We start from the raw sequence: 21,971 nt of genomic DNA, 5'->3' as shown, positions 1-21,971 counted from the left end.
AAATAAAAATATATATGCATCTAACATAGAAGCAACAAGATAGATAAAGTAAACATTAACAGACCAAAAGACAGGAATGGACAGTAATACAGTAATAGTAAGGGACTTTAACACCCTACTTACATCAATGGATAGATCATCCCAACAGAAAATCAATAAAAAACATCAGCCTTAAACAACACATTAGACCTGACGAACTTAGATATTTATAGAACGCACCATGCAAAAGGAACAGAATACACATTCTTCTCAAATGCATATGGAATATTTTCCAGAACAGACCATATGTTATACTACAAAATAAGACTCAATAAATTCAAGAAAACTGAAATCATATCACGCATCCACTATGGCCACAATGCTATAAAAACTAGAAATCAATTACAAGAAGAAAACTGGGAAAACTACAAATATTTGGAGATTAAATACTACGCTACTGAACACCAATGAATCAAGAAAGAAAGAGAAATAAAAAACAAAACAAAACACCTAGAGACAAATGAACAGAAATATAACATAGTACAATCTATAGGATTCAGCAAATGTAGTTCTAAGAGGGAAGATCAGAGCAATATAGGCCTACCTCAAGAAACCAGAAAATCTCAATCTAACTTTCCACATAAAGGACCTGGAAAAAGAAGAACAAATGAAGCCCAAAGTCAAGAAAAATAAGGAGATAATAAAATGAGAGAAGTAAATAACAGAGACACATAAAATAAATACATACATACATAAATAAAACTAAGAGCTGGTTCTTTGAAAAGATAAAGAAACTCAAACCTTTATGAGAAAGAGAGGGCTCTAGTAAACAAAATCAGAAATGAAAAAAGTTTTAACTGACCCCACAGAAATACAAAGGATGAGGAGCAACTACTACAAATATATGCCAACAAATTGGAAAAGGTAGAAACAATGGAAAAATTACTAGAAATAATCTTCCAAGGCTAAATCATAGAGAAATAGAAAATCTGAATACACCAGTTACTATAAGATTGAATCGGTAATCAAAAATCTATCAATGAACAAAATTCAGGACTAAACAGCTTCACTGGTGAATTCTACCAAATATTCAAAGATTTAATAACTATCTTTTTCAAACTCTTCCAAAAAATGAAGAGGAGAGACTACTTCCAAAATCATTTCATGAGGCCAGCCTTACCCTGATACCAAAACCAAATATGGAAATCACAAAAAAATGTCATTACAAACATAGCGTTGATGAACACTGATTCAAAAATCAACAAAACATTAGCAAATCAAATTCAACAGTACATTAAGAGGATCAAACACTATGATATCAAATGACATTTATTACAGGGGTGCAAGGATGCCTCAACATCCACAAATCAATGTGATACACCACATTAACAAAACTAAGGACAAAGATCATATTTCAGCAGATATAGAAAAAGCATTTGACGAAATCTAACATCTACTTCTGATAAAAACCCTCAACAGAGGGTTGAGGTACAGAGGCACCATGGGTACAGAGGCACCATTAGTCAACATAAGAAAAGATATAATGACATAGGCACAGCTAACGTTATACTTGATGGTAAAGAGCTGAAAGCTTTTCCTCTAAGATCAGTAAGAAGACAAGAATGTCCACTCTTGCCACTTTTAGTAAGCATAGTATTAGAAGTCCTAGCTACAGCAATTAGGCCAAAAAAATAAAAAGAAGCAAGGATGGAAGGAAGGGAGGGAAGGAGGGGGGAAGAGAATGTATCCAAACTGGAAAGAAAGAAGTAAAACTGTCACTATTTCCAGATGACAGGAGAGTACATGGCGATAAGCCAAAAGACACCACCAAAACAACTGTCAGAATACATGAATTCGGTAAAGATACTTGACAAAGATTTTATAAACACACAAAATCAATATATAGAATTGTAGCATTTCTTATATACTCATAATGACTTATTAGAAAGAGGAACTAAGAAAATAATCCCATTTACAGCTGCATCAAAAAGAATATAACACCTAGAAATAGATTTAACGAAGGAAGTGAAAGACCTGTACACTGAAAACTGTAAGACACTAATGAAAAAAACTGAAGATGGCACACAAAAAAGAAAAATATTTTGTACTCATGGTATAGAAGAATTAATGCTGTTCAAGTCTCCATACTATCCAAATCAATCTACAGATTCATTGCAATCTCTATCAAAATTCCAAGAACTAGAACAAATAGTTCTAAATTTTGCATGGAACCAAAAAAAAAAAAAAAAAAACAAACAAAAAAACAAAAAAACCCAAATAGTAAAAGCAATCTTGAGAAGAAACGACAAAGTTGGAGGTATCATGCTCCCTGATTTCAAAGTATACTACAAAGCTACGGTAATCAAAACAGTATGGTATCAGCATAAAAAGAAACACACTGATCAGTGGAACAGAATTGGGAGCTCAGAGTTACACCCAACCTATATGGACAATTATTTTACAACAAAAGAGCCGAGAACATGCAATGAAGAAAGGACTGTATCTTTAATAAACGGTGTTGGAAATACTGAACAGCCAAATAGAAAAGAATGCAACTGGACTACCAGCTACACCATACACAAAAATGAATTCAAAATGGAGTAAAGAGGGTGCCTGGGTGGCTCAGTCAGTTAAGTGTCCAACTTCGGTTCAGGTCATGATTTCACAGTTCGTGAGTTTGAGCCCCGCGTCAGGGTTTGTGCTGACAGCTTGGAGCCTGGAACCTGCTTCAGATTCTGTGTCTCCCTCTCTCTCTTTGCCCCTCCCTTGCTCATTCTCTCTCTCTCTCTCTCTCTCTCAAAAATAAACACTACAAAAATATATACAAAATGGATTAAAGACTTGAATGTAAAACCTGATGCCATAAATTTCCTAGAAGAAAACACAAGTGGTAATAAGCTCCCTGACATCAGTCTTAGCGATATCTGTATGGCTCGGACTCCAAAGACAGAGAAACAAAAGAAAAAAATAAACAAATTACATCAAAATAAAAAGCTTCTCCTCACCAAAAGATACCATCATCAAAATGAAAAGCAACCTATTGAATGGGAGAAAGTTTTTGCAAATCATGTATCTGACAAGGATTTATCCAAAATATATAAAGAATTCACACAACTCAACAACAAAAAACACAAACCATCCAATTTAAAAAGTGGGCAGGTGATATGAATAAACATTTTTCCAAAGAAGACATACAAGATGGCCAAGAGGCACAGGAAAGACGCTCAACATCAGTAATTATCATGGAAATACAAATCAAAACTACAATGAGATATTATCTTACTCCAATTAAAATGGGTATTATCAAAAAAGACAAGAAATAGCAAGTGCCGATGAGGCAGTACAAAGAAGGGAACCATCACATACTGTTGGTGGGAACGCAAAGTGGTGCAGCCAACATTTGGAGATCCCTCAAAAAATTAAGAACAGAACTACTCTATGATCGGGCTCTTCCACTTCTGGATGTGGTAATTACCTGAAGAATACAGAAACATTGATTCGAAAAGGTATAGCCCCCCTTTTGTTCACTGCAGGATTATTTATAATAGCTAAGAAATGGAAATAACCTAAATGTCCACCGATAAATTAATGGATAAAGAAGATGTACGTGGGGTGCGTGTGCCTGTGTAGTAGTAGTATGTACAGTGTACATATACTACAGCCCTAAAAAAAAAAAATTAAACCTTGCCATTTGAGACAACATGCATGGACCTTAGAAATATGTTATGCTAAGTGAAATAAGTCAGAAAAAGACAAATAGACAATATGATTTCACCCACAGGTGGAATCTAAAAAACAAACAAACAAACAACGAAACCAAACTTAAAAGAGAACAGACTGGTGGTTTACCAGAGAGGAAGGGGGTGACGGGGTAGCTGGAATGTGTGAAGAAGGGTGATGGATGGTTAACTGGACTTTTAGTGGTGATCACTTGGCAGTGCGTACAGATGTACAATTATAACGTACATCTGAAACTTCACATAATGTTATACGGCCAATTTTACTTCGATAAAAAGAAAAATGATAGGAAATTTAAAAAGGACAGAACCAAGACCTGAATACAGCCGTTCAATGAGTCAGTAGGACAGAGGAATAGCCGTCTGGCTAGTAATGCAATACTGCAAGGGGTCCTGTAGGACCCACTCATCACCGTAAACAGGGCTGACTATCTGATATTGGTGATGGCATCCATCTATCCTAGGTTGTTCTCATGCAGTTCTTACGGTTACAGATGAGTGGAGGCATTTAAGAGTTATAACAGCACTAACTCCAAACAGAAGTCAAATAACAGTCAAAACTCAAATTACTTAGGGTAAGAAGCCTGAGTCTGCTGACTGGGAAGGGCTGGGTTTACAGATGGCGGAACAGCTCCTTGGCTGAGAGAAGACAGCTGCTCTGGGGGAAGGCTGTAGCTCCTGAGATGGCTCATCTGTGCGCTCCCTGCAACCAGGTAAGCACCACTCTGAGGAGGCCCTGGGTACACCTAGAACAGGTCATGATTAAAAAAAAAAAAAAAATTAGACTTTCTAAGATTTTAACAGGTGTGCCAAAATTTCTTTGTAGAGGCATTCAGTTACAAAGTGAACAATGAAAGCTCCAAAATCTTTTTAGAAGTTACTTCTTTTGACAGGTATTTTAAAGAATACTTTCCAGTGAAGTGGGCTTTCTGATCATTTTTGTTCTTAGGTAAACAAACCATGAGCTACACTCAGGTTTATTTCATACAGAAACAATAAAGGAACTTATCTTGAAACTAATATTATCTCTCTTTCCATACTGATATTTTAAGTACTTTCATAAACGGAATCTCAAAAAATGTTTAAGAAGTCTCTTTGAATTCAGTTTTATATCAATAGACTGCATGTGCTTATAGATACAATTTGTATTTCCTAAATTACAGTTTAGTGAACACAGAGCAAGCTAACTTTCTAAAGCAGGGATGAGCAAAAACATTTTTGCAAAAGTCCAGATAGTAAATATTTTAGGCCTTGTGGGCCTTTCTGTCACAACTACTGAACCGCCCATATAGAAAGTAGCCGGAAACAATGTAAAAACAAATGAGAATGGCTGTTATAGCAAAGGTTTATTCAAAAACAAAAACAAACACAAAAAACAGGTGGGAGGTTGGATTTGGCCCTTGGGCTATGCATCCAGAAAGAGTATTTTAATCTAATGGGATTGATCTCTTAAATGCCCAAAATCTAAAGCACACAAAATACTCTAATTTTCTGTAGTATTCATTCAATCTTTCCATTTCACATGTTTGAAAAGAGAACTGTCTATGTGGTGAGATTTTTGCCAGCTGTTAAGATAGTAACACAGTCATCAGGAGAGAAGACAATCATCTTAGCACTTCGTTTAAGCCCTAAGAGACTGACCATACATACATCAGAATACAGAAGGTCTTCACTATAAACAGAGGTATTCCAGTCCTCTTAAAAGCATTTTTTTTTGTATTTGCAAATGAAACATGAAGAGGAATTTTTTTGCTAAAACTGGTATCAAGAGCCGTGAGTAGGCGTCATCTAGCCTCACACTGGACAAGTGTGGCTGGTCCACTCCAGGGATCTGGTCCCTCATTTCGAGGAAAGTGGGCCATGTTATAAGAAAAAAATTAATTTGCACAAAGTTTATGCCACCCACATAAATAAAATGGAATGCTTGGCTAGGTCCCTATACAGTGACCATACTGAGTTTGTGGGAAAAGGGCTCTTGAAATAGTCACTTAAGGTGAATAAGGAAGATGCATCTATGCCTTCTCATGTAAAGGAAGATGGAAACATTCAGATTAAAGCCACTTACTATAAAACCCAAAACTGTAGATTCTCAGAAAAAATTCGTAGTAATTAGACAATTTACTCAGACAGAAGACATGGTTCTTAACCAGATAATTATATATGAGGCTTTAAAAATATACAGATGTTTCGGCTTTTCTCTTGAACATTCTGATTCAGTAGTCTGGGGTGGGGAGAAGCAACCTGTATTTTTTTTTAAATGTTTGACTCTGATGCACACCTTTGAAGAAAAATAATATTGTGAAAAGAATTACTGGAATAATTAGTATATTATACACTGTATTTGTCAAGTAAAAAATTCTTTTAAACTTTGTTCTAAGCATTACTTTTGGAAAGTTTCAAATCTTACAAAACACAGCTATTCCAAATAATCTCAAACACAGTTGAGAATTTAAAATAATATACTTGAATTTTTAAAAGCTTACCTGAGAACCAGAAACACCAGATGACTGCATATAATACTGCTGATTCTGTAATTTTGCATACATGGAATACATTGGATCTTCATTCATTAACTTGGTATACAATGAAAGTGCTTCCATCACTTTAACATTAAGTTCTGAGAGTTCTGAATGTTTTCTGAAATATTACAGAGTAATTTCAAATACAATTGCTAATTAAATGATACAATGTTCTAAATGCGACCACACACAAAAATAGCAAAAAGTAATATAAGTAGACATTACTTTAACCTTAGGACAGAAAATATCCTGTATTCTAGCTCCAGGGCAACCAAAACTATCTAAGGTACGGTGCTGGAAGAACTCTAGCTTATTGTACTTGACTTTATCTTGAAATAACTAGGTATCCCTAATAAATAACAGATGGGTGAGTCATCTGTGGGCTCTGGTAATGTCACTTATGGCATTACAATGATTAGAACAGCTAAGTATTATTTTTTAAAAAGACTAATATAATTAAGATCAAATAAATTCTCACTTAAAAAAAAAAAAAAAACGCAGGTAGATGGGTCCAATTCTAATTCCCACATCTAGTGGAAAACAATTGAATGAGAACTGGTACCTCTGGCAGATCTTTGGCATATTTTTAAAATAAAAATAAATAAAATTAAAAGGCAGCTCTATCCCAGCATACACTTAGAACTTCAGCAAAGACACACAATATAGATATAGCACATGTTCTTTTACCTATCAATATCTTCCAGCTTTTCATCAATGAGAGGTCCCATCTGGTGACACATTGCTAAGATAACAAGATTTAAAGAAATATAAGAAAACACAGCAAAGAAAAGCTTATCTCTGATAGATACTCATATAAGCAAGACTGGGTCATAGAAGAATGAGAAGTGTTCACATTTTTTTATATCATTTTAAATTTTATTTAAATATAAAACCATTCTGTAACAGAACACTACAGACAAGCTCTAATTATTCTTTACGTGCAAGGTTAATGGAAAACAAAGTTTACCTTCAAGATGAAGTAACTCTGGAAGATCTGGTTGGTCATCACTGGGATCTGTACTCTGCAACATCTGTAGCAACTGGTCCATTTTGTCCTACAAGAATTAAATAGTTAATACAAAAAGCAACAAATCATTATGCAACAATATGTTTTCATTTCATTAATTAGATAATGGATGAAAAACTTTTATATTTCATACAGAGACTCCAATTTTGCTTTTATGTATTTACTATCCACACATTCTCTTTAGTACCAAGTGAAGTCAGAGCCTTGAAAGCTCTTCCTACTTATTTTTCAAACTGCTCACGGAGACTCTCTTATATGAGGAGAGGAGAGCCATATTTCAACTTACAACGTGTGAGTTCTTCGATCTGTTATGTCATGGTTGTGGATTTCCGTGTCACTTTGTTTTGGAGCAGCTGGTACCCTTGCCATGCTGACAGGTGTAACTTCGCTCTCAAGATGGCGTTACCTATGACTAACAGCTCAGTTATTACTTCTCCACCATGGCGAATCCAGCAGCTGCTTTAGCAAGGCACAGCTCAGCTATAGTACAGCTCTTCTTCTAAGTAGGGCCATAAGATCTTATTCTATATTTTCTTCCCACCAATGTTTCAGTCTGTCATAAAGGAAGTAGTAAGATTGTGGCTTCTCTCCTTTCCTATGTAGGGAAAGGCTGGAAGGATCTCAAAGCAAGGACTCAGATCTATTACAGAACATTCCCTTGCAAAAACCAATGGACCTAATGAAACCATCATTACATAAACACATCTATATATTACACAAGTACATATGTACTTAAATTTAAATTTTTAAAAATCAAAATACTGATCTCATGTACCAAAGAATGATAGTGTAATAATTACGAACTTCTCTCCATGCATGGTTCCTACATGGTTATATTACTAAACACAGGTACATTAGGTAAACAGTGTAAAAGACTACCAATTCTAAGCAGTCATTTAAACTAAAACCAAAATGCTATTTCTGGGGCGCCTGGGTGGCTCAGTCGGTTAAACGTCTGACTTCAGCTCAGGTCACGACCTCACAGTCCATAGGTTTGAGCTTCGCATCGGGCTCTGTGCTGACAGCTCAGAGCCTGGAGCCTGCTTCAGATTGTGTGTGTTTCTCTCTCTCTCTCTCTGCTCCTCCCCTGTTTGTGCTCTCTCTCAAAAATAAGTAAATTATTTTTAAAAATAAATAAATGCTGTTTCTGCAAAGAACAGACTGAGAGATGAACTAATCACTGGATGGTGAAAGTCACACAAGTACATAAAAAACTTCTAAAGTCACAAGAATTTTGTATTTTGAAATGGTTACCAGTTTTTAATGTAAAAGATTCACAATTTTAATTTTAAATAGTCTAAAACAGAAGGCGTGCTACAGAAAAGACTGCTTATAGCAAAAAAAAAAAGTTGGGGGATAAGGGGGTAATGTGACAGTCAACTAACATGTGGATAATTTTTGTTTTAAACACTACACTCTATTTGAAATTACCTAGAATCCAAGACATGAGGTTTATTATACGGACCACCAGGCTGACTCTACACGCATTTTCTTATGTAATGCAACTGGCCAAATGTTAAGTTTCCCTGACCCCGTCAAATTCCCTGGCTTTCAGCACAATCTCCAGTCGGTTTCTCTAAAAGAGCACTCTTCAAACTTTGTTTCCGGTTCCCTCCAGAAGAAGGCTAAAAACCTATAAAATCCCTTCACTTATTTTAAAGATGACATATAATTTTTCATCATAAGTTTAAGATATTACAAAGGATGTAATTTCCAGAGCATTAAATAATGATCTTTGTAAATGAAACAGTCATATATTCTATTAACTATATTCAATCCAAAAAAAAATTCACTACAATAGTGTTTGTAATAATCAAAAAACCTCAAAAAACTGCAAACAACCTAAGCGTCCAATAGAAGAATAATTAAATCATGCCAAGTCCATTCTATGGAATATTAAGCAGAAATTTTAAATAATGAGGTACAGAATAAGACTATAGAGACAGTTTCAAGGAGAATCTTTGCTTTGTCTATATTGACTTAATTTTTATAACATAAAATACACGCATTAATCAAGTAATCACTTTTTTTAAAACAAGACAAGTATTTCAACTTCAATATCAAGTATGAACCACTTTCACAGAAGAAATCACTTACTTCATCAATAAAGGCTTGTTCCGGTTCTGGCTCTATTGTTTCTACCTGAACATCATCACTAAACTGTACCGTCTTCTTCTCCGTTTTAACTGCAAAACATGTAATATTCACCTTTTCCTTATAAGAAATTTAAAATTCTATTTCAAAGCACTTCAAATTCTATGAGAGAATCTGGATTTTTCTTAATATTCCCTTCGATCTGGGAGACGTAGTTTAAGGGATCATTAAGACAACAGATTTAGACAAAAATGACAGAACATTATTTTGTGGAATTCCGTGACGATTTCTTAATTTTCTCTTCTAAGATTTTACATTTTCCTGAAAAGACACTTCACTAAAAATAAAAGGGATATTTCCAAAGCAAAGATTAATCACTTACTACATATGAGAATTTAGTGAACTGGTGGGCAAAAAGTTAAGTTTTAGAAGTAAAGTTCTTTTACAAGTAAAGTTTTACATAAATGAACTCTGCAATCAAAATAAACTCTCTTTTAAATTACCAGTCCTTTCAAAGAAAAATCTCATTTGAAAGACCACACTATTACATTGTAGTGAACTGGAAAGTTAGGCATATGTTTTTTGGCATGCCATTCAGTGTTTTTACTAAGAGAATCAATGACATCCAGGTCAGTGGAGGACTTTACAAGTAGCACTGGCAGTGATCTGAATTTTCCACTAAATCGGCCTACATTTTTTAGTTGCATGACTCTTTGAAATAACACTGTGGTTATGAAGGGACCTGCAAACCACTGACCAGACGCACATTATTTCTCTTGCTCAACAAAGCAATCTTTAAAAACTATTCAATGTATCATTAACTAGTAAATACAAGGTTATGATTAATAGAGCAATTAACCTTCTCCCCACAAATCCTGAGAGGTCCATACAGCTTTAAAGGAATAAACTTTCTGTATTTTTCATCCTTGTGTCAATGTGGTCAATTGGTATTCATAACAATGTTAAGAAGAAACTATAAAAAGGGGATCGGGAACAGAGCAGAAGTAAGGAAAGGAAATATATTATTAAACTATTTAATGTGTGTAATAGAATATTACATTTCCCCCCAGTGACTCTCTTATACTAGGAAATACGCCCATTTTAAAATGAGGTTAACAGCAGCACAGTAATATTAAAAGTTCGTGCACAGGAGAAAGCTAATGTATGACACAGCCTGGATCTGAATGCCAGCCTATCTGGCTCTACCAGTCCACATGCTGGAATCTGGCCAATGATTTTACTCTGAGAACAGGAGCTCCTATCACTCATGTAATTCTGTATTGTGTGCTTCTGTATAAAACGCAGATAATGTAACCTCCAACATAAGGAATACATTCATTCCACGTAAGTCACCATAAAGCAAAATTCTATACAAAACACTTTCAGCTGGTTTCATTTTCCCTTGGGGGTAAAAGAGACATGTGCTAGAGATATTTTTGCTTTTTATATCTTGAGCTATTAACAAGTAGGAAGCTGGGAAAGCATGCATTGGCTGCTACCCATAAGAGAACACAGGGAGGCCTCAACATCGTGCCAGCCGACCATGTACAAGTTGTCAGTGTTTTTCTCACAGGCACCAATACTATTACTACGCACGTGTGCACGTCTGCATATAGCGTGTGTGCACGTGCATACACATGTGCACGAAACAAACTGTTTTCACAGTATCTACCACACTTCCAAAGAAAAAACAAGCTAAGCAGGGTGGGTACTTCTCCTTGCCATTAAGTAAAGTGGGCTTCTGATTCCTCACAAAGAATAGCATGATGACGATCATGCTAACCTTGCTTTCCCAAGTTCAATAACTACATTTCTATGACAGAAGCTCTGCTGTTCCAGTTCTCCTCTTTACAGAAGTCCGGAGAGAAACACAGGAAGAAGAGCTAGAGTATTCATTTTAACACTGCACTCTACACGATGGGGGACAAGATGAGACGGCTACATGATCGATACAAGATCTTGGATCTCAGATTGAACACAAGTCCAAGACCATTCTATCCTTTCCAACAGCTGATTCAGGACAAAAACAAAAAACCCAAACACCCAAAACACAAATTAAAAAAACCACCACCATAAACCCAGGTTAAAAAGCCGGCACACAATACACTGCCATCTTAAACAGGTCCTACGACATATTTCTTGGGTTCTAACAAAAAACAACGACATTATTAGAACGGGTAGCAGGAATCTGTCTCTGCTGTAAATCTGTCATGAAATGACACAAGGTAACCTGGCAATCATCAGAAGACAGCATCGTTTCATCACAGATAAAAGTAGTATCTGATTTGCTGTTAAAGCCTTCTCTTGAAAGAAAAGTGTTCCTGTATTTTTTCAAGAAAAGTGTATGTGTTGTTTTACGTATACATATATATGTATATATGTACGTATATACACACATACTTATGTATCATTTACTGCATAAATATTTATATAGTCTATATTTTGGGTAAGATTCATTCCAGTTGCTGGAAATGAAAAGGTGACTAAGACAAAGATCCTTCTTTAAATTCTTGTAAACTAAAAAAGACCTAAGCATCTTGCAATTTGTAACTTTCTTTGACCCCTCGTACCCACATTATAGAAAGATGAGATATTTTGCCAGCTAACTATAGCCTACCAGCTTATATACAAAAGCTCTTTTAAAATTCTAAACCTTTCAACCACTAATAGAAACCTTTTTACATTAGAATATATTTCTCATTTATGACCTAATCTTGGTGACCCCAACTCATCATCATGAAGATTCAGTGAACTATAGTATTATGTAGAAATATAGTGAACTGCCTACAAACATTTTGGCGGGCTACCAATACTTACATCTCCTGCAACTATCATGCCTGCCCGTAACATCACTTTTCCTTCTAGGCCCCACTTTCTAGTTTACTTCCCTTGGTAGCACAGGTTTGGAAAGTAAACAGAAAGTTTTCGTAAGATTAGTTATGGCTCCTTCTGACTATCTGACATGAGGTCTTAGGAAAGCCATTCATTATATTACTTACAGGCCAGTGCTTCCAAGTTTGGGGCTAGATGCTAAAGAAATGGCTTTAATCTTTGAACAGAAAGAATCCCTATGAGATTACACTGCATTTGTCACACTTCAGGAACTGATAATGAAAATACCTAATGCATAAATTTCATAACACTTCTTAATCTGCGTTTTTACAATGGTATATATATATATAATGTTTTAAAGAAAAATCCATAGGCTGCACAATTAACTGATTAAGGATTATCTTGGTAGAAATATAATTTCAATTTGTAGATAATTAGATGATTTTCGGTAAATAATCTCACTAGCAAGCTGCATTTTTAATAAACACCTAGGAGGCACTAATGTCTGAGAGTCCCAGCTCCATTAAATTGAATTTACTCAACTTTTATTAAGAAGAAAACTATGGATTATCATCCACTTACAGACTGGAAAATACTTACTCATTTCTGGTTCAGCAGTAAGATCAGCAGTCACAAAATTAGAGGGAAATAACCCCATGCCTTGATGGGTTTCACCTTTCCACCAGTTGGGATCACTAATGAGAAACAAAAAATATTTTTATCTCTATAAATCTCTACCTTAATAGTGTTTAACTTGCATTATTATCAGATCTGAATCCCACAACAATCCAATGAGGGAAGAAATGAATATATTATTATTACAAATAGAAGATGAACCCTCAGAGAAGATAAAGGGCTGTTAAACACAGTTCTTTATCTTTTGGAAGGCTGGCGAATGCTCTGAGGATTTAATAAAAGGTGTGAACTCTCTCTCCAAAACAGAGGTCTCTGCATTTGACTGTCAACTTCAGGTAGTTCATGAGCTCCACTGTCTATAAGGTTCTTTTGTGATAAAATAAATGGTAGGCACTTAATTCAGATCCATTCCTAAATTAGTGCTCTCTCTTGTACATACAAAATGCACATTTTTCTTGTACAAAAATGCACATTTATCCCCCCACAAGAGACAACGTGACAGATGACACTGTTTATAGAACAAAGCATTCACAAGGAACACACTTCCAGGTACAACTCCATGTTCACTGTTTTATCTTGGGTGGCCTAGTATGAGGAAAGCTAGCAAGCTCTCAATAAACATTTTTTGAATGAATCAATGATCAAGGTTTTGTGCAATTTCCAGCTAACCAGCCCAAAATTTAATTCATTTTCTTTCACTCAAGAGAAGAGAATGTAAATGTGCTACTATAGGAATAACCTAAATATTTTTGAATTTATTCTTTAAAACTGCTTGCAAATTTTAGTACTTCATTATCAATAACAATCATCAGTAACAATTTTCAAGTAAAAATAAAGCTACAGCCAAAAACCAGATATATTGAATCATCTCCCATAGTAATATAAATGTATATAATTGCACATAAAATGAATTTGTCCTACATGGATATACTATTTTTTGTGAATAAATAAATTCAATATATTATGTATTTCTTACAAATTCCATAAATACATATACATATTTGGTGTATTTTCTAACATTTTAACTTTACTAATTTAATTTCTAAAATTTTAACTTATTTAAAAATCGATCTTATGAGATGAAAAAAAAATGAATAAACTAGTCTTCCAAATCAAATAAAAACAATTTAAACAAGAAATAAGAAAAAAATTAAACTACAAAATAAGAATACAGACAATATGACACAAGCAAAGCAACCAAATGTGACACAGAAAATATCTACATCAATATTTTTCTTATTACCTTTGGTAATGGCATTCAACAGGAATAATATGAAACACAGAAGTAATATATGTTTTCATATGAATGTCAAGTTAATATCAATTTGATATTATCCATCACCTGTCATCAAGAACTGTAATAATTTCTCCGGCTTTAAAAGTAAGTTCATTATCTTCAGCAGCTTCAAAGTCATATATAGCACGAACTTTTCGGCCTTCATGTTGGTGGTTAGTTAAGAGATTGGATGTGCTTGGGTACAAAGTAGAAAGTGTGGTTGACTGCTGCCTTTGCTCCTTCAAGGACAACTCAATAGCTAGAAAATAATGAGTTAAAAAGACTCCAAATGTTAATATATCCAACAATCCGAAGTATAAAAAAATATCTGAAGGTAAAAATGCATTCTTTTAAATGTGGAGCTGGAAACTAGGATATATTATTACATACTGAATAAAAATCATTTCATCAATTTAATTCATTCATTCACAACCGAAAGTTTAAAGAATAAACTATTAAAAAGTTGAACAGCCATTAATGACTATTTTTACTGAATGGATAAAATTTAAATTATTCTGGGTAATAAAAAGATATTATCTCTCAAATCCAATGTTTTTATTTAGCTGCAGATATTTTAATTTTCTTTCATCTTTTCAATATATTTCTATAGCTTCAATTCCCAAAAATGATAATCACAATCACTTGGCAAGAGTCCCAAATCTCAATGAAGACTTACTAAATCAGAATGTCAGAGGTAGTATATGGGAACCTGCATTTTACTGCTCCAAAGGTAATTCTTTGTGATCAGTCTAAGAAGTAGAACTAGGAAATAACTACAATGAAGTCTCACCTATCAAATTCCCTCAAAGAGATTTCAAATGTGTCTCTTGTATTGCTTCCCTCCTCCCCCAATGGAAGTCATCACCATGTGTCACTTAGGCTCTGTAATATAACCTGAACAGATTGAGAACCCTGCTTCAACTCAAACCATAACCCCTTCATCCCTGCTACTTCTGTTCTACATTGATAAAAGACCTAACAGGAAAAAGCAAACTTTAAAACTATCCTAAGAAAATACAGGAAAGTACCTTTTAGGATTTGGGGGAAAAATATCTTAAGATATAAAAAATGCAAAATCATAACAAAAAAGCAAAAATTTTGACTATATCAAAATTTAAAACTTGTTAGATAAAATACGCCAGTATCAAAGTTAAAGTAAATGCCACAAATCAAGAGTAGATATCTACAATAGATATTACAAAGATTCTCAATGCAGCCTATTATTATAGTAAAAAAAAAAAAAAATCAGAAAACCCAAATGCCCGTCAGTAGCAGGCCAGAAAATTGCCATATACATTTTTTTAGTACACTGAAATATTACACAATAGTTAAATGAACTTGACTTACATATTTTATTATGAATAGATCTTAGACGTACTGTCTCATGAAAAAAAACAAACTGTACATGTTATGTACCCTATGAAAAAACAATTTGTGGGGCACCTGGGTGGCTCTGTCAGTTGAGCATCCAACTCTTCGGTTCAGCTCGAGTCATGATCTCACAGTTGTGAGACTGAGTCCCATGTTGGACTCTGGGCTAATGGCGTGGAGCCTGCTTGGGATTCTTTCTCTCCCTCGCTCTCTGCCCCTCTTATGCTTGTTCTTCCTCTCTCTCAAAATAAATAAATAAACTTCAAAAAGTAAAGAATTTGTTGGACACATAAAGTATTTGGCATTGTTTATGGATATATGGTGTGATAAAAATATTAATAAAAAAGAAAGACTGAAAGGACACATATGAAGAGTAGTTGTCTCAAAAGAGTATCAGTTGATACTGCAAAGGGGAAAAAAATGGATTTCAGTGTGAGCTGTAAAATCCTATTTATTTTATTTTTAAATATCTCAGGAAAAAAATATTCAGGGCCCATCTTCTTCCCACCTTTCCAACACCAGAGACTTAAAAAACATACCTTTTGCTAAATCTTCTTCTTCTTTTTTGTTAGCCACAGTACCAGGGTCTTTGGCAACCAGGGCTGGGCTTGCTTTTGCTTGTTCTGCAGCCTAACACAAAAAAAGGAAGACAATGTTTGCAGAATGTTCTCGAATTTTCCTACCTACACTTAATCTAAGAATTTGCAAGACCATTCTTATCAATCTACCACAGACTTCTGAAGAAGAAAATAATCCAGATGCGCCTGGGTAGCTTAGTCGGTTAAGCATCTGACTTTTGGTTTTGGCTCAGGCCCATGACCTCACAGTTTGTGCGATCCGAGCCCTGTGTCAGGCTCTGTGCTCGACAGCACAAAGCCTGCTTGGGATTCTCTCTTCTCTCTCCTCTCTCTCTGCCGTTCCTCTGCTCCTGCTCTCTCTCAAAAAATGAACAAACATTAAAGAAGATTTAAATAAAAAAAAAGAAAAAGAAAGAAGAAAATAATCCAAACCGAAGCAGCCTCCACTTTGAAAGGAGAAGATGTGGAACTGGAGGAAAGAAATGGAGAGCAACGGGATACTGAGGGCTGCTAAAAGCAGACAGGATGCAAACGAGCCAAGAAAGACCAGAGGAGATTTAAAATTTTTTAGAAAAATTCTGAAACCAGAAAATGGGTTGAGAAAGGGAAGGAGACGTCTATTTTGAAAACAAGTAGTTTTTAAAATTTTAAGCTATTTAACAGTTATATTTTATGGCTTCCTGCCAGGTTAAAAGGCAGGATGTTATCCTTAGGAATAAAAATTTACATGTAACAATATAATGCTCATAAAATTATACTTTTTTGTAAACTAAAATACAAGTAGTTAATTCTGACAGCATATTCCAGTTACCAGGAACTGCCAGCATACACACACACACACACACACACACACACACTTACATGCCTTTGACAAAGATTTGTTTCTGCTTATAACGTCCTCCCCTCTGGCTCCTTTTACTTGATCAACATTTTTCCTATTGAGTTTTAACTTACCAGTCCGTAAACAGCTAAAATAATCCCTTTCTCGATGAAACATTCCTAAACCGCTAAATTAAGCATCCTCTTCTCTGTTCCTCTGATAGTGTTTTTACCAAGGCACTATGCTATAGGTAGTTAAGAATGTAAATTTTGGAGTCAGGGAAACATGGGTTCAAATTCTAAATCCACGAGGTTCTAATGAATGACCTGGGGTACATTAAACTCTTTGTATCTCAAGTTCCTCATCTACAAAATGAGGGTAATAATAGCAACTAGATAGGTTTGAGAGAATAAATTCACATGTAGCTTCCAAACTCAGATAGGATGAGGGCCACCAATGACGGTTTAAAACAAAAAGTATAACATTCTCTCTTGGGATTTATAATGTACATAGAGGTAATCTAGGTCACGCGTACGGTAATTATTGCATAAAGAATGATGAAATGAAGGATAAACCCTCAACAGTTGCAACATTTCTACACTTTACATGAAATAATACAATGTTTACTCAAAATACATTGTGAACAGTTACAAAGGTATATTAGAATACCCAAAGCAACCACCACCAACAAAAATGGAATTCTTATAAGTATTCAAATTAACACATGTACAGCACATAGATTAGTGCCTGGCACTAGTAACAGTTAGTAAATCTCAGCTTCTATTATAATTATCTGCTTATATCTGTCTCCATAACCATGCTATACATTCCCTGAGAATATATGTCCCTAAATACTGATGACAATAAAGAAGCATTTGTTTAGTAAATGAAAGGCAAAATATTCAACATAACGGGTAAAATACAGTTATAGATATAGATATAGTTATACAGTTCCATATGTACATAACTGTATTTTATAATGTAAAACAAATGCACAAAGCATTTATTTTTAGAAAAGCAGATACTAAAAAGCTTTTTGTAGTTCACTGAATGCAACTTCAAGCACTCTCAATTCTGATCCATCTCTCCATGGAATTTTTTTTAGATATTAAGGTTTTAATCAACACATATCTCTGAAAATTAAAGGTATGCTTCCTCAGAATGTCCTTTTCAATTGCATATGAATTTTTTTCAGTTTGGTGAATTTCACAAAATAGACCTATTGATCTTTTATTGTCTGTGAAGTAATCTCTATCAATCAAGAAGAAAGTGCAGACAATAGATTCAAAGTGCTAAAAGGAAACAAAATACAGCTAAGTATACTGTACTTGGCAAGATTATCATTCAGAATTGCAGAAATGATGAGTTTCTCAAATAAGCAAAAAGCTATGGGAGTTTCATAATTTGAAACAAGGGTTTCAAAGAAACATTAGAAAGACTGCTTTATGGGGAAAAGACCATAACTAGAAATAAGAAAATATGTGAAGGAAAAATTACAATGATAAAGGGAAACACATAGCATGGGTTACTGACAAACCGCTAATAAAGCTAGTATGAAGATTATAAGACAAGAGTAATAAAGTCAACTATATTCATAATAATTACTTAAGGGACACACAAATAAAAAGATGCAAAACATGACATCAAAAACAAAATGTGAGGTGAGAGGAATAAACATGTAGCGCATTTAGAATGTGTTTGAGCATAAGCAACCACCAACTTAAAATAATCTGCCATAAATACACAGGTTGTCATAAATGAACCTCATGGTAACCACAAACCAAAATCCTATTAACAGATACACAAAAAGTAAAGAGAAAGCAGTCCAAACAACACTAAATAAAGTCATCAAATCACAAGGGAAGAGACCAAGAGAAGAAAACTAGAGAACCACAAAAATAACCAGAAAACAATGAACAAAATGGCAATAAACACATACCTATCAACAACTACTTTAAAAGTAAATGGATTGAAGTCTTCAATCAAAACACAAAGGGAGGTTAAATGAATAAAAAACCAAAACTCATTAATAGACTCACTTGAAAACTAAAGGTATATACACAGAAAATGAAGGAACAGAAAAATTTTTTTCCACGTGAATGGAAATGAAAAGAAACCTGGGGCAGCATTAATTATATCAGACAAAATAGGCTTTAAAACAAAGACTGTAACAAGAGGAAAAAAAAGGCATTACATAATGATGATGAGATCAATGCAACAGAAAAACACTTATAAATATTTATGCACCCAACACAGATGCACCTAAATACATAAAATGAGTATTAACACGCAAATTGGAAGAAAATGACAGCAACACAGTAATAGTAGGGGGCTTTAAATACCCACTTACATTAATGGACAGATCATCCAGACAGAAAATTAATAAAGAAACAATGGCCTTAAACGACACATTAGGCCAGATGGACTAAATAGATATACACAGAACATTCCATCTTCAAACAGCAGAATACAGATCCTTTCAAGTACACACGAAACATTCTGCAGGAGAGATCACATGTTAGGTCACAAAATAAGTCTCTGTAAATTTAAAACGCATGAAATTTTCTCAAGCACCTTTTCCAACCATAATGATTGGAAATTAGAGATCAATTGTTAGGAAAAAACCGTAAAAAACAAACAAGTGAAGACTATACAACATGCTACTAAACAACCAATGAGTCAATAAAGATATCAGAGAAAATAAAAAAACACCTTGAGACAAATGAAAATGAAAATACAATGTTCCAAGATCTGTGGGACTCAGCAAAAGCAATACCAAGAGGAAAGTTTGCAATAATACAGGACTACCTCAAGAAACAAGAAAAATCCCAAAGAAACTAACTTTACATCTAAAGGAACTACAAAAAGAATAAAACCCAAAGTCAGTAGAAGGAAGGAAAAAAAAGAGCAGAGCAGAAATCAATGAAGTAGACACTAAAACAATAAAAATGATCAAAGAAACTAAGAACTGGTACTTCGAAAAGATTACAAAATTGATAAACCATTATTCAGAATCATCAAGAAAAAAAGAGAGGACTCAAATAAATAAAATCAGAAATGAAAGAGAAGTTACAACCCATATCAGAGAAAGACAAAGGATCCTAAGAGACTACTATGAACAATCACATGACAACAAAGTGGACAAGCCAGAAGAAATGGTTAAATTCTAAGAAACATACAGTCTTTCAAAAGTACAAGAAGAAACAAAATCTCAAAAAATGATTACTAGTAATGAAAATGAGTCAGTAATCAAAAGCCTCTCAACACACAAAATCCAGGACCAGACTTCCACAGCTGAATGTCTATCACACACTTAGAGTTAACAGCGTCCTTCAGAAACCATTCCAAAACACTGAAGACTAAGGAATGCTTCCAAACTCATTTCACAAGGCCAGCATTACCCCGATAGCAAAACCAAGACACTACCAAAAAAAAAAAAAAAAAAAGCCAATATCCTCGATAAGCCTGCAAAAATCCTCAAGAAAATATTGGCAAATCAATTCAACAATACATTATTAGTATCATACACCATGACCATGCGGGCTTTACTCCAGGGATGCAAGGATAGTTCAATATCTGCAAATCAATCAACATGATACACCACATTAATACAATAAAGGATAACAACCACATGATCATCTCAACAGTAGCAGTGAAAGCATCTGACAAAATTCAACATTCTTTTAAGATAAAAACTTTCAGCAAAGTGGGTATAGAGGGAACATACCCTAACATAATAAAGATCATATATGACAAACCCATGACTGACACCACACTTAGTGCTGAAAAGCTGAAAATATTTCCTCTAGGATCAAGAACTAGATAAGGAAGCCCACTCTTGCCACTTTATTATTCAACGTATTGTTGGAAGTCCTAGCCACAGCAATTAGGTAAGGAAAAAAAAGGGGGGGGGTGCTCTGCACCTTCTCATTTGGCACAGTTGCATCTTCTTATGATTTGCCAACCACAACCCTGAGACATGATGGTGAATGTTGCAGTAAATGAATTTGGCTGTATTAGGCTTCTGGTCACCAGAGCTACTTTTAACTCTGGCGAAGTGGATACTGTTGCCATCACTGACCCCTTCACTGAATTCAACCAAGTGGTATACATGTTCCAGCATGATTCCACCTATGACAAATTCAAAGGCACAGTCAAGGCTGAGAACAGGAAACCTGTCATCAATGGAAAGCCCATCTCCTAGGAGCAAGATCCCACCAACATCAAATGGGACGATACTGGTATTGAATACGTTGTGGAGTCACCTGGGGTCTTCACTACTATGGAGAAGGCTTGGGGCTCACTTGAAGGGTAGAGCCAAGAAGATCATCCTGTGCCCTTTCTGATTCCCCCATGTTCGTGATGTGCATGAACCATGAGAAAGATGACAACTCCCTCAGGATTGTCAACAATGCCTCCTGTACCACCAACTGCGTGGTCACTCTGACCAACGTCATCTATGACAACGCTGGCATCCTGAAGGGACTCATAACTATAGTCCATGCCGTCAGTGCCAGCCAGAAGACCACGGATGGCCCTCTGTGAAGCTGTGGCATGATGGTCAAGAGGCTGCCCAGAACAGCATCTGTTTCTACTGGCACTGCCAAGGCTGTAACCAAGGTCATCCCTGAAATGAATGGGAAGGTCACTGGCACGCCTGCCATGTGCCCATCCTCGAGTGTGTCAGTTGTGGATTATGTCTGCCACCTGGAGAAAGGTACCAAATAGGACGATATCAAGATGGTGGTGAAGCAGGAATTAGCAGGACCCCTCAAGGGCATGCTGGACTACACTGAGTAGCAGGTGGTCTCCTGACACTTTAACAGGAGATGCCTACTCTTCTACCTTTAATGCTGGGGCTGGCATTGCCCTCAATGACCACTTTGTCAAGCTCATTTCCTGTTATGATAATGAATTTGGCCAAAAGCAACTGGGTGGTGAACTGGGTAAGAGCCCCCTGCACCACCAGCCCCTGCCAGAGCACAAGAGGAAGAGAGAAGCCTTGAGCTGCTAGGGAATCCGTGCCCCAGCTCATCCCCAACACACTGAGAACCTCCCAACCTCGACACAGTCTCCATCCCAGACACCATGAAGAAGAGGAG

At 35.3% G+C, this 21,971-nt stretch overlaps 1 protein-coding gene across 2 annotated transcripts in view; it reads right to left on the bottom strand.

Annotated features, from left to right (window-relative positions):
- STAM (signal transducing adaptor molecule) overlaps positions 1–21,971 on the bottom strand; it is a 79,929-nt gene that overhangs the window by 12,027 nt on the left and 45,931 nt on the right. For both annotated transcript variants that reach the window (XM_045466263.1, XM_045466262.1), the window contains exons 6-13: positions 16,011–16,101; positions 14,167–14,359; positions 12,789–12,883; positions 9,360–9,448; positions 7,203–7,290; positions 6,923–6,977; positions 6,200–6,353; positions 4,287–4,462 (exon numbers count right to left, since the gene is read on the bottom strand). In XM_045466263.1, coding sequence (XP_045322219.1) covers positions 4,287–4,462; positions 6,200–6,353; positions 6,923–6,977; positions 7,203–7,290; positions 9,360–9,448; positions 12,789–12,883; positions 14,167–14,359; positions 16,011–16,101 — 941 coding nt within the window. The remainder of the gene's footprint in view (positions 1–4,286; positions 4,463–6,199; positions 6,354–6,922; positions 6,978–7,202; positions 7,291–9,359; positions 9,449–12,788; positions 12,884–14,166; positions 14,360–16,010; positions 16,102–21,971) is intronic.

This window comes from Leopardus geoffroyi, chromosome B4 (genome assembly GCF_018350155.1).
Source record: "Leopardus geoffroyi isolate Oge1 chromosome B4, O.geoffroyi_Oge1_pat1.0, whole genome shotgun sequence".
In the NCBI taxonomy this organism is placed as follows: Eukaryota; Metazoa; Chordata; class Mammalia; order Carnivora; family Felidae; genus Leopardus; species Leopardus geoffroyi.
The sequence above is the reverse complement of the archived record's forward strand: the minus strand, read 5'-3'. Positions and strand labels throughout refer to the sequence as shown.